Source organism: Morone saxatilis, unplaced genomic scaffold (genome assembly GCF_004916995.1).
Source record: "Morone saxatilis isolate NCDOM2014 unplaced genomic scaffold, NCSU_SB_2.0 Contig7, whole genome shotgun sequence".
NCBI lineage: Eukaryota > Metazoa > Chordata > Actinopteri > Moronidae > Morone > Morone saxatilis.
The window spans coordinates 8519362-8532299 of NW_023340246.1; the positions used below are offsets into that span (position 1 = coordinate 8519362).

At 44.2% G+C, this 12938-nt stretch overlaps 1 protein-coding gene across 1 annotated transcript; it reads left to right on the forward strand.

Annotated features, from left to right (window-relative positions):
* Positions 1-77: 77 nt before the first annotated feature.
* On the forward strand, positions 78-8775 carry dll4 (delta-like 4 (Drosophila); the record flags this gene model as incomplete). Its single annotated transcript, XM_035679018.1, is given in 10 exon segments — positions 78-338; positions 716-773; positions 1439-1702; positions 3818-3878; positions 4988-5118; positions 5320-5489; positions 5594-5813; positions 6269-7007; positions 7360-7468; positions 7974-8775. Coding segments are annotated over 10 exon segments (2019 nt in total), but the record flags the coding sequence as incomplete, so codon positions are not given.
* Between the last annotated feature and the right edge of the window lie 4163 nt (positions 8776-12938).

Genomic DNA, 12938 nt, shown 5'->3' on the forward strand with positions numbered 1-12938 from the left:
AAAAAAAAAAAAAAAAGGAATAAGCTATATGTAACCACACCCGACGTTTTCCTAAATCATATCTCCTTCTCTTTTAGGTATTTGGATCCGGTGTTTTTGAGCTCGATCTCCACGAATTTAAAAATCACAAAGGTTTGCTGGCGAACGGGAACGCATGCAAACCCAACTGCAGGACTTATTTCAGAATTTGCTTGAAGAACTATCAGGCTGTGGTCTCGCCAGGTGACTGCATCTTTGGAAGTACAATGACAGCAGTGCTGGGGACAAACTCTTTCAGCGCCAAGGACAGTGGCACTTTACCTAGACCGATTCAAATACCGTTCAACTTTGGATGGCCGGTAAGAGCGCGGAGCAGTGCCTCCACTTTATTTGTTTTATAACAGCGAGCGCTATTCTGTTGTGCTAGGGAGCTGCTATGCATTTTGGGAGCGCACCGGTTATTGGTCAGCTCATCTAATCCATATCATTAGGTAACACTCGGTCGACAAACACATTGGACTGCCACGACGTCGCTCATTTCAAAATTTCGAAGGCCATGCATTTAAATGTAACATTTATTTCTTCATGAAGTGTCATTGAGAGAGCTCTTGTCAACAATCAGTCTATCAAATACAGCAGAAAGAGAAACAATGTCGGGTTTCCTCCCTAAATTGGCTCTGTAAAAAAAATGAAAATAGTACAATGCATATTGATTAACTGTGTGTTTTCTCCTTAGGGGTCATTTTCATTAATAATTGAAGCCTGGCATTCACCTTATGGAAATCTACCTGTAGGTAAGTGCAACATTTTTTACCACAGGAGGGAGCTCTGTCTGTACATTTAACACATGAGGCTGTCCAACTAGTTTCCCGTTTTTGCACAAATACATGCACAAAAAAAGCAAAAATATTTTAGGCAATTAAATACTGCCCAGTCACTCAACATGTCCCTCTCCTCCTCTTGTTAATTGTTCACAATTTCACACATTTTCACGCCTATTCACTTCTTTGTTATGAACTTCAGAACACCTTTTTCATTCTTATACCCAATACAATTGAACTTCCTCTGGTTTATTTTTGGCGTGGGAAAGAGCCGTGGGCTTTGGTGAGAATACACAGTGCCTGCCAAAAACCCCTGACTACATCTTCCTGTATTTTACACCTTACTCTGTTCCGCCCTTTGGAAGAGGGGACTGGGCCTGGGAATGTTTTTGCTGACGGAAAGAAAGAGGAAATTTCAACCTGAGTTTATCTTTCATCTAAGCTGTATGGGATTTGATAAGGGATGCAGCTTGGTGCTGGGCAGATTATTAAAGCGAAAGTGAATGACTTTTGAACCCACAAGCCATTTATGATGCAGCTCTTGACATAAAACCATAATCATCTCAGGACATAAACAAGCTAGATTAATTCTGACTTCCTCCTCCGTCTCTTTTTTTCTTTTTGTTTCCTCTTTACAGATACCAACAACCCAGACTTTCAGATTAGCTTTTTTGCCATCCAAAGACAGATGGGTGTGGGGACTGACTGGTCTCAGGATGTGCAGACTGGAAAACAGACAGAGCTAAGATATTCTTACCGGTTCATCTGCAACGAAAGTTACTACGGAGAAAGCTGTTCCAAAAAATGCACGCCCAGGGACGACCGATTCGGCCACTACACCTGCAACCGCGATGGACAGTTATCCTGTCTGCCTGGCTGGAAGGGGAAATACTGCGAAGAACGTAAGCAATCAACAAACTATACACTATCAGGCCTGTTCACGCCTGGTTGACTTACTGTGTATCAGCAGTCTGGCCTTTGCTCTTTTTTTTTTGCCAGTTCACAGCGGAAGTTTGTTGTTCAGGGTTGCTTGTGTGTGTGTGTATTGTTCTAACATGAGAGGCTCTTCCAGATGTTTGAATATGACTTATAGACAGGGGAATCTGTTTTCGGGTCTAGCTGTAGAGCTTGGTATGATAAAAATTGACGGTCCTGACCTCAAAAGATGTATTATTTCTGCAGTTCTCCTCATGCTGTATGACCTTTGCCCTTCATCATTATGGTTTAGGTCCTTGAGAAAAAAAATGCACACAGGATATTAGCAGTCATTAAGTTGCAAGATTACTCATTTTAAGGCCACAAGATGTTGAGGACTATAACAAGACATGACGTAATGACATCGAGCAAATCTGAGGAGCAATTTCGGTGTAGAAAGCATTTTTCAGAGATACTTGCCATGTACTCTGTAATCATATAATTCCGATGTGTAATTGGTTGTGGGGTTTTGCGAACACTCATTGAATATGGGTTGAGGGACAGACGGCTTAGCATGACAACAGGCACATTATACTCGTGCAAACCCACTTGGCCAGATCATAGACCAACACTCCCATGTTTTGGACAGCTCTGAATGGGCCCACGAGGAGGCCCGATGCCATTTGGCTCCACAATACCGAGGGCCCTTTTCACCAAAACAAATTAATCAAAGAGTAGATTGGAAGGAGGCACCGTGAGAGTAATAGTTACCATGTGCTGGATATGCGACCACAGGGGTGACAGCGGATCTGTCATCCATGTCACTTGGTCGGTGGTGAAAGAGAAATTGGCATGTGCTATTTCGACCGTGGCGCCAAATTCTAACCAGATGGGCTCACGTGTTGCAATTACAGACACATCAATCGTCTGGTGACTACAGAAAATATACATGAGAAAGATAGATTAGGCATCTTTCAGACACTATAATTTCCCCTCTCTCTCACTCACTCACTCCATACAGCAAGTTGAAACAAAGGCTGTCATTTGGACCTACACATTTGAAGAATGAGGTTATTAAAGCACAACAGGTACATTTGAGATAATTCCAATTCACTGAAACCGTGGCTAATTGAGCACCTGTGAGGGTCGGGTGGGGGGCGGTGGGGGGGTGGCCGTGATTCACTTAGCTTTGTCCTAATAGCATTACCAAGTGGCGCTTGGTGGCGTTTTTTCACAATTCAGTGTAAAGGAAGTCACGTCCACACTGGAACTGAAAATGAGTGCAAAAACTCATAAAGTAACTTCTGTACCCGCGCTGCCGGTAACTTAATCCTAAAGCGCGATGTGTTGTCGTGCTGCGTGTGGTGTGGCGTGCGTGTAGGTGGTGGTGGGGTGGGGTTGGGGTGCGCGCAGGCATTGATAGGAGGAGCAGCCGACTGCACGCGCCCAAGTTAATGCGGCATTTTTATCCGCCACGGCCATCGATGTTTACGGTACCTTCCAGTTGTCTGAGCGCCTGCGGTAGTAGCAGCGGCAAATATGGTGTGGCAGGACCCACAAACAACAATAGTGACAGCTGTTCTGCTATTGAGAGCAAGCATCTGTTTCGTGGAACTAAACGGGCAGCTTACCGTCCCAGTCGCCTGATATTGCGCCCTGCGATCTCAAGTGTCATGCAAAGACGCGTACAACTTAAACAGACAAACAAACCTCAACCGACCCCCCCCCCAGTGGCAGCTGGGGGTGTGGCGGACAGGTTTAGATCAAACGGAGGCTTCTGAGGAAAGTTGAGACAGATGTACTTCAGCATACTGTACAGTCGGCTATTTCAAGAAAATGGGGGCTCTTATAGGCCTTGGTTGTTATTTTAAAGACTTTTATCACCTTGTGGATTTCATTTCAATAGTATCTCGTTTTTTATTTTATTAGAGCCAGTGTTTTGCTTCTTATAATTTTTAGTTGTTGTGAAAGTTGTGCAACTTAATATTCAATTTGTCAGCAGGCCCAGTTATGCTAAAACCACCAGATTGGAGCATTATAGTGGGAAAAAAAAAGAGCAGCAGACTGACTGTTTTGTTTGTGCTTTTCCTTCTCTGCTTTAGCTATCTGTCTGGAGGGCTGCAGCGAGAATAACGGAAACTGCTCCAAACCTGGCGAGTGTGTGTAAGTATTAATAATTATGAAGTGTTGAAATAGGTGTTGGCCGGTGTGTAGGAAGGAACACATATGGGAGCAATGCGAGTTCATTGTCATATTAACATCAGCAACTCGGTTTGCTGCAAATTGTGTTTATATACAATTCATCGGAGTGTGATATTTCATCCCATTACGGTTCACACAGGCTGTTCTTGCTTCCATAGAATTTATTAAAAGGTTGGAGTTCACTAAATCAACGTCATTTCAGTATATCCCCCCTTGTCGTCTCCCTGCGCCATTCACTGACTTCTCTGCTTCCCATGTTCCTTTCCTGTCACTACCCTGTCTCACTCGCTCACTCACCAAAAAGGATAATTCACACACTCACCCACTCGCTGTGAGAAATTCCTCCTGAAACCCCTTTTTTTTTTTTTTTTCTTTAAAGACACAAATCCATCATTCCCAGCACTAAAACTGACCCAAATTGCAGTTAAATCCAGTAGATACCAAACACTGTAAAGCTGAGCCCATGCCTCTGCTTAGTCAGCAAAGAATGTTGGAACCTTAAAAGTACATCTTAAGTCCCACAATCATAGTCTGAGAAGTTTGCTGGACACTGTGCTGAGAAACAGATATTCATGGGAAACCAAAAAAAAAAAGAATTTGATTGTTGGCTGGCTGCCAGAAATCTTTGACGCAATATTTCACCTTTGCTTTACTATATTATCAGTATTTAGCCTTAATATACTGCACATACCTCCATGAAAAAACACAATTACCAGTGCTCATGTGTGATGTGACTCTGCACTCATCATATGACTTCTGAATTAAATCATATTTTTCGTGATTGATTTATACAAGCATTTAATGATCGTATCCAACTCTGGCGCAGCTATTAATGTCTTCTTACATGATTAATGATTTCATATTGCAACCATCAGCTAATCTATGGCAGGCCTATAAAGCGTAGATGTCTGCTCTCTCTCTTAATCGAAGTCGACTGACTGCGTGTTTAATAGAGCCGAAATCAAATCAGCTCAAAGAACCAGATTCAGATATGTTATTCTTGGCAATTATACGATACACAAAAAGAGGAACGAGCGGTTAATCAAAGATGCTGTTTTGTCATTTTGCAGATGCCGAGACGGCTGGCAGGGCACATTCTGCGACGAGTGTAAGAAGTACCCGGCCTGTAAGCACGGTACCTGCCAGCTGCCATGGCAGTGTAACTGTCAGGAGGGCTGGGGAGGCCTATTATGTGACCAAGGTACACCACACAACTTGGACCACTGCTGCTGTTCCTTTTTAAAAGATGTTCTCGTATTACTTGCACACTGTTTTCATTTGAATTAACTTGAAAGCATTAGTAAATTAGGTTTCCTCTGAAGTGTTCCATTCATAGCTTTGTGCACATCCGGGGTAGACAGGTTTTTGGCTGCCTGTAAACAAAGACTCTTCTCTCCCCCAGATCTGAACTTCTGCACCCATCACCATCCCTGTGTGAATGGCGCCACCTGTATGAACACAGGACAGGGCAGCTATACGTGTACTTGCCTGCCGGGTTTCACAGGGGTCAACTGCGAGCTGGAGATGCAGGAGTGTGACAGCAACCCCTGCAGGAATGGAGGGAAATGCACAGTAAGTTGGAAACGGATACAGCCTTATATTTCGATGCAATTTTCTTTTTGGCTGATGCTCTAGGTTTGTACTGTCCGACTAACTTTTCCTCTCTTTTTCCCAAGAATTTGGAAAGTGGCTACACATGCACGTGCCCCCAAGGTTTTGAGGGCTCCCACTGTGAGCACAGCCTGCTGACGTGCGCCGACTCCCCCTGTTTCCACAGTGGCAAGTGCTGGGAGAAGGACAATGGCCGCAGCTACATGTGCGAGTGTCCCCGCGGCTACACCGGACTCAACTGCGAGAAGAGAGTGGACAAGTGCACGTCGCTTCCCTGCGCTAATGGTATGGTCTTCCTCCCCTCTTTGCCCCCCCCTTTCTGAACTTCCCCTCGCTCTTTCTCCCCCCTTCAAATTCCTGCAACTGGAAGCAGCGAGGAACAACAGGAATTGGTGGGAACTTGGTGTCTATTGTCCTACATATAAACACTCAGGCAGCTCAGAGCAGCAGCTTGTAAATGTCGCCACAGCTCGCTGCGGTTGTTGATGAAAGGGGACAAATATCCAGCTCAGCTCGATTTCTGTCTTCTTGTAAACACGGGGGGGCTTCTGGGATTGGTCTGTGTTAGGAGAACAATACTCAGCGCTGTGGTCACACTGTGAATTTGATGGAGATGTGTGAACCGAAGGGGCCTCGTGGGAGGGTCTGTGGCGATTGTGCTCGCTCTAATGTTGAAATCATTTTGGATGCTAATGTTGGCTGTGTTCATTGATGCTAACCATCCTCCTCCTCTTCTGTAGGTGGTCTGTGTCTGATCCACGGCGGCATGCGTGTGTGTAGCTGCCGTGCGGGATTTACAGGCCAGCGCTGCGAAATCAACATCAATGAGTGTGCCGGTAACCCTTGCCTCAACGCTGGCACCTGCCAAGACCGAATCAACGACTACACCTGTGTCTGTCCTGCGGGCTACGGCGGACGCAACTGTGACAGAATCTTAGACGAGTGCTCCCTTCGCCCCTGCCTCAACGGGGGTCTTTGCACCGGGGGCGGCGGGCCGGGCAAGCCTCCAGCAACCTGCATCTGCACATCAGGCTTCACCGGGCCCCGCTGCGAGTTCTTCGCATCCGTCACCTCTCCCGTGACCAAAGGAGAGATTCAGGACGGCTTCCAGTGGGCGGCAGTTTCTCTGGCTGTGGGGCTGGTGGCGCTGCTGGTGCTGTTGTGCATGGTGGGCTTGGCTTTGAGGCACATCCACAGGCAGGCCCGAAGAGAGAGGGGAGACGCAGAGACGATGAACAACTTGTCCAACGTTCAGAGAGATAACCTGATCCCAGCCTCCCAGCTGAAAAATACCAACCAGAAAATCGGCCTGGAGGTGGACTGTGATTCGGAGAAATCGAACTTTATCCACAAAAACTATCACTTGGACTCTTACAACTCTAAATCAAAGGAGTTCAAGGATGAAAAGTCGCAAGAGGATAAAAGTCTTATTTATGACAAATGTTTAGAAGACAAAATGCCCTTGAGTCGAATGTACAGGTAAGAGCATCCATATTGAAGCTGATTGTACTAAACCATAATGTGTGTCAAAGTGCTTGGACATTTCCATACATTTCTTCTATTGATTGTGTTTACACAGTGTGGAAATGACTGTTAATTGGTGCTCTCGCTCATGCACTGCATCCTTTCTGTTGTTTGAACCCAACAACGAGCCCCAGTTGTTTATTTTTTCTCAAATCATTCCTCATTTACACAGTTTATACGTATTTGACAATTATTGCTTTGCTACACATCCTGTCTGCTGCCTCACTGTATACGTGTGCACCTAATGCATAGCTCTGCCATGTGCTTCTAGTTTGTGTTTAACACAACGTGTGATTTGTGCTTGCAGTGAAAAGCCAGAGTGTAGGATATCAACGATATGTTCCTCAAGAGACTCCATGTACCAGTCGGTATTTGTTATAGCAGAGGAGAGGAGGGAATGCGTCATAGCAACTGAGGTAAGCCAAAAAAAATCACATCTTCATCAGCATTTCCGCAGATCTTGCACTACATTACATGAGACTGCGTCATGTCATCCCAAGTGCACAATCCCTCACTGGTGCGCCAGTATTTATGACAAGGGGATGGTGCTATAGGTAGAAAGACTGTTAGGGTATCTGGAACTAAACTGGGGAAAGCCCAATCAACTGCATTATTGATTTCTGTAAATTACACTGGCTATTCTTTATCTTGGCCATGTGATGACCTTAAGTCCGAACTTACACTGATTCCTCACACATGTTTGGCTCCGCTCAGTCTCAAAGGTGCTATGTTTTACTGCTGTGGCATTTAGTGGAATTTTTAAGGTGTTCATTTCCAAGGAAAATATAATGTTGATGCTGGAGCATGTGACCTATTAGAGTTCAAACAGCACTGTGAAAACACTTAAGAGAGTTTTTAGCTTTGGGATTATTGTGTTATTTCATTTTGTTACAATTTCTTCCTCTTCTCTTCTTCCCACAGGTATAAACTGTGAGGGGTCTGAAAGCGAGGGAAGGAGAAAAAAGACACAATCGAGGCAGAATATAATATTCTGGATTGTTTACAAATGCTGAGAAGAGACTGGAGATTGTTTAAGATGTCCACTGCTGCTCTGGAACACTTGAGAACTGGAGAGGGCAGACACCTCTGCTCTGCAAAAAAAGAAAAAAAAGAACAGAACTGAGAAACCTTATGTTGACCGAGTGTTTGTATGCAAAACATGTACAGTGAAGGACCTCTCTCAGTTGTGACAGTGGTTAAACGGACTGGCGAATAGACTGACTACACAAGGTGTGAAGACTGACAGAGCATCGGTGAAATATTAATTTATAATCTCGGCCATCCTGGACAGTAGAAGGAGGTGAAGGTGGATCATTGCCCCTCGTATCTGACCCGGCCTTGTGTGATAATCATGAAGACTTTGATAGCCAACCAATCAGTAAAAAAAGGTGCCTAAGATTTGACCCCTTCAAATCCCCCAACCCCCCCTCCCCCCCAGCTCACAAACTCACTCCTGCCATCTTCGCCTGCTATGCAAGACTCAGGGTCGAGACGAGTGAACTCACCCACCGTCACAATCCAACCTCACAAACACTGAGAGTTATGAATGTCTGAAACTAATCTTCAACTGTCAATCACGTGAAAATGACTGGTTGGACTTTTCCATGCAACGGTGAAGATTGTATGCAGCCCAAATTCACTAGAAGCCTTAAAAGAGGGGGTTAAATTTGTGCCCTTGTCTGTTCTTGGATCATTTGCACTACAAAAATAAATTGGGGGGGGGGGGGGGAAACTTATTTAACTCACAGGGCATTTTGAAGAGAAAACCACAGAGCGCAATAGTCAGTGCTGTGACCAGCAAGATCCAAGAGACAAGGAACTCGTTCTCCATAGAAGAGTGTTTTTTTTTTTTGTTTTTTTTTAATGCAAACCCAACCGAGAAAAACAAAGACTCAAAACAAGGAGAAAAGACTGTCACACCACTGCCTGCCTATAATAAATTTCAAAAATACAGAACCAATAATGTAATTTTTTAAAAATGATTATTTCCAGAGTTTAATTTAAATATGACACACTGCTCTTTATATGTTTTATAATATTATTTTGTATATAATGCATATTTATAAGGACCAAACTTCTGAAGAATAAAACTTCCTTGAAAACTGTTTAATTTGATGTCAGTGAATGGAAAAGGAAATTATTTTTGAGGGTGTTTTTAAAATAACAATTGAGCACAAATGATGACCAAATGTGTGCTGCATTTGTTTTTGATCTGGGATTCATTTAAGGGGAGACTGTTTCATCCTGTACTCAATTTATATTGCTCAGCTAGATCTTTTAAATTGCGAGCAGCTTTATGAATATGAAATCCAGCTGCTCTCCTACATTCACACATCATATTTAATGTTTTGGACATTAGGTAGAGACATAAAGCCCCCTGACTGTGCCATCACTACTTCGAGTAATTCCTGGAAACGCCTTTGGCTCCCACCCCACTCACCCACTCCTCGTTCTCTCTCTGGCCCTAAATTGGCTTGAAATTCAAATCCGTTTCCACGGATACCACCCCCTCAAGCTGGAAATGGCGAAACAAAGCCAGGCGCAGGGCAAAGGGGAACGCCCCCCACCCCACCCCACCCCATGTCTCATAATGCTCACACACACGCGTCCACGAACACACACACAGCCAACCAAACAGATGCCGTGGGGGGAGCATGGAGTGAGTCTGTGGTGCCATAAAAACAGCAGCATATGCCAGGCCTCTCGCCCCGTGTGCATGACACACAGAGTGCACAGACCCCCTCCCCATAAAAAACACACATGAGCACTTACAGGCTCCCCAACTGCCTGCCTCCCCTTCAGGGTTAAGAGCAATATTTCACTGCCCGGTTCTGTGCTACCCACTCCTGCGAACAAAGCTGGGGAAGAGGGCCTGGCACTGGGGCTGGGAGGGGAAACCAGATGGGAGCCAGTGGATCTGCTACGAATCCACATAAATAAAAAAAAAAGAAGAAAAGTTGACTTGCCAGAGCAATCTGGTCAGTCTTACTGCCCCTTGAGATATCAGCCTTAAAATATGTTCCAGTGTGTCTAAAAAAATCCATTTTGAGGAAATGTGTCATCTGCATTATCAAATGCAAAACCTCTCCTGCCTCCAGTTAACAGAAATCCTGCGACAGTCAACACCCCCTAATCAGCAGCAATCAACACTCGGCAGAGAATCTGGATGGCTTTTCCCTTCACATACATCCTGTTAGCCTGTTGACCTAGGCATCCTCATCTAAGGGTTAGTGTTGTGTGTGTTAAAAAAAAAAGAAAAAATAGTTTGGAAAAGGGTGCTTCCGGCCTAGCTCAAGAAAAACACACATGTTATCACAACAATTAATCATCTAGTTAAAGCCCCCCACCCCCACCCCATGGTTTGGTCTGTTACCTGACCCAGCCTGAAGAGTTTCTTCCCACCATCATCATACTCACACCTATAACCAGACACACACCCTCATTCGCTCTTGATCCCAGTGGCAAACACATGCTAGGGCTTTGCTCTTTGGCCTCTGGGTCTCCATAGCATGGCCAGGCATTTTCATTGTGTTATAATCACAGCATCCTGTTTGTGACCCTGTGACATCAGTTCCTGTTTCCTCCTTGATTAAAAAATGCAGAACATGCCGGCGCGGGCCAACGCTTTTTCTCACGCATCGCTTTCTTCAAACCGCAATCACTCGCGCAGATGACTTTGGGTTTTCAGGAAACAAACTTCAAAACAACCGAGAGCGCAGACAAACACACTAATCAGCACTATTTATTCTGAAGGAGGAAGTGGGGGAAATCTGTGATATTGATGTCATGAATGGGGAATCAGGAAGCAGATTTGAAATTCAAATCTTCCAATCTCTCTATGTGGAAAGTGAAAAGTCCCTCTACATCAAACTTGTGACACTCAATCACAATCAAGAGTGCAAAACTGCTACTTAGCTCTGGCTTTCTCTCCTTTGCCGCATCTCTTTTCATTTAAAGCCTCATTAAAGCATGTTTCTGCACATGCATGTGCAGGCAGATTATACTGATACATCATGATGCTGTCACTCTCACAGTGTACTGTAATGTTTCCCCACGCTGCACTTGTAGTCGTCTCATTAATTAACACTAGGTGTCAGTAAGAAACCCACACAGGAAATGAGTGGTCAGTCCCTGCCCAAACAAAACCTCAGGCACACTCAAGTTCAAGTTTAAAGCAACATGATTAAAAGAGCAGTATGTAACCCAAATACCTATAATAATAGAGCATTCGATTATAAATACATGATCTATAGAGGGGTAGGACTGGGGGAAAGGGACTGATTATACAGGGGCCCTGGTGTGATAAGGGCCCACAGAGATACTAGAATGAATAGCTGTGGATGCTGGGAGGAGCCTATAGAGAATGCGTATGTACACGGTCCAGGACTATGTGCTACATCCCTGACAATGCATCCAATAATTCAGACAAAGCTACTGAAAGAATCTGAGACAAATCATTTCAGTGTTATGCATGCAGTGTTATGCAAGTACAGTCACATTCTTTAGGATACCGAAGAATGTTTCCACATACAACCTCCGCCTTCACTGCCGCAGGACCTATACATGCAGTCTATCTTGTTTATCTGCATACACTATATACTGTATCCTGTGAGCCATAAAAACAAGCATGGACACGATGATATTAGTCACAATATAAGTTGATATTTTACTATGGGCCTTCTATTTCAAATTGTTTGACAGCAAAGACAAATAGTGAATATTTGAGAAATCGACAAGTCAAAACATTGAATCAGTGCACTAGATTAGATTACAGGCATCGGTGTCAGTGTGGCTTAGTTGAAGCCTTTAGTGGCCTTGGAGCAAGCGGCCCAGAGATACTGTAGCAGCAGGCTCGAGGAGTGGACGGACATGAAAGGCCTTGAAAGGCGTAATGGGATGGAGGCTTGTGCATGACACAGGGTCGCTCAAAGGCCTGGATTGTGTGGTGCTTTAGATTTATGAAGAGCTGATACAGTTGTCTGGCCTCTTATCAAGGCAGATAATGCCCGCTATTTATAGATAATCTATCTATTGAGCACAGATGAGCCGCTGCTATTACACTATATCAGATCCAGCAGGAGTGGTGGGCATTTTGGTACATTTGATTAGGACCATCTTTCTGATCACTGCTCTACCTTGTGTCTCTGCTGAGTGCAAGCATCTGGTTTATTAGGAGTGTACATTAGGGTTGTGTCGACAAACAGTCTAAACCTGGGGTGGTTATCAAACAGCATGCATGTGGCTGCCAAAGCAGCATGTTTGCTGAGTAAAGTGTATAAAAAGAGACGTATGTGTGTGTTTACAAAGTTGGAATAACTCTGCAAGAGTAGGATTTCTGATAACAGGCTGACCCTGAGCCAGCCAATCACATGTCGTGGCATGTCAAAATGACCATACCTGCTAGAAGTGACAACAAAAAACGAAACTGTGATTAAACACAAAACAGCAAATTTAAAAAGAAAAGTACGTGTTCACCTCCCTTCAACAGGCATTGAGATGAATGTGGTGGTGAGGGATCTTCAGCTGTCAGTGGCCTTTGTTGTGCCATTGGATCTTTGATCTGGGACTAGATTACAGCCCTCACTTGCCCTGACTCATTTAAACATCCATGTAGGGTGCTTATTTACTTGCTCACAGAGATTTCCATCCATACTGTGTTCAGGTCATGTTATTTCAAGGGGGATAATTATTTATTATTTATTGTTTTTCTTTATTCTTTATCTTTTTTTTATTTTTATTTTTTTTGGTGGCATATCTTGTGAAATACATTGCCCTATGTAGGCCTCTCTCTTTAAAATCACGACTGATGCAATGTCTTGGTATGTTGCCTGGTTGCTGCTATGGCCCTGAAATGCTGTGGGAAGTTGCATCAGCCACATCAAGTCT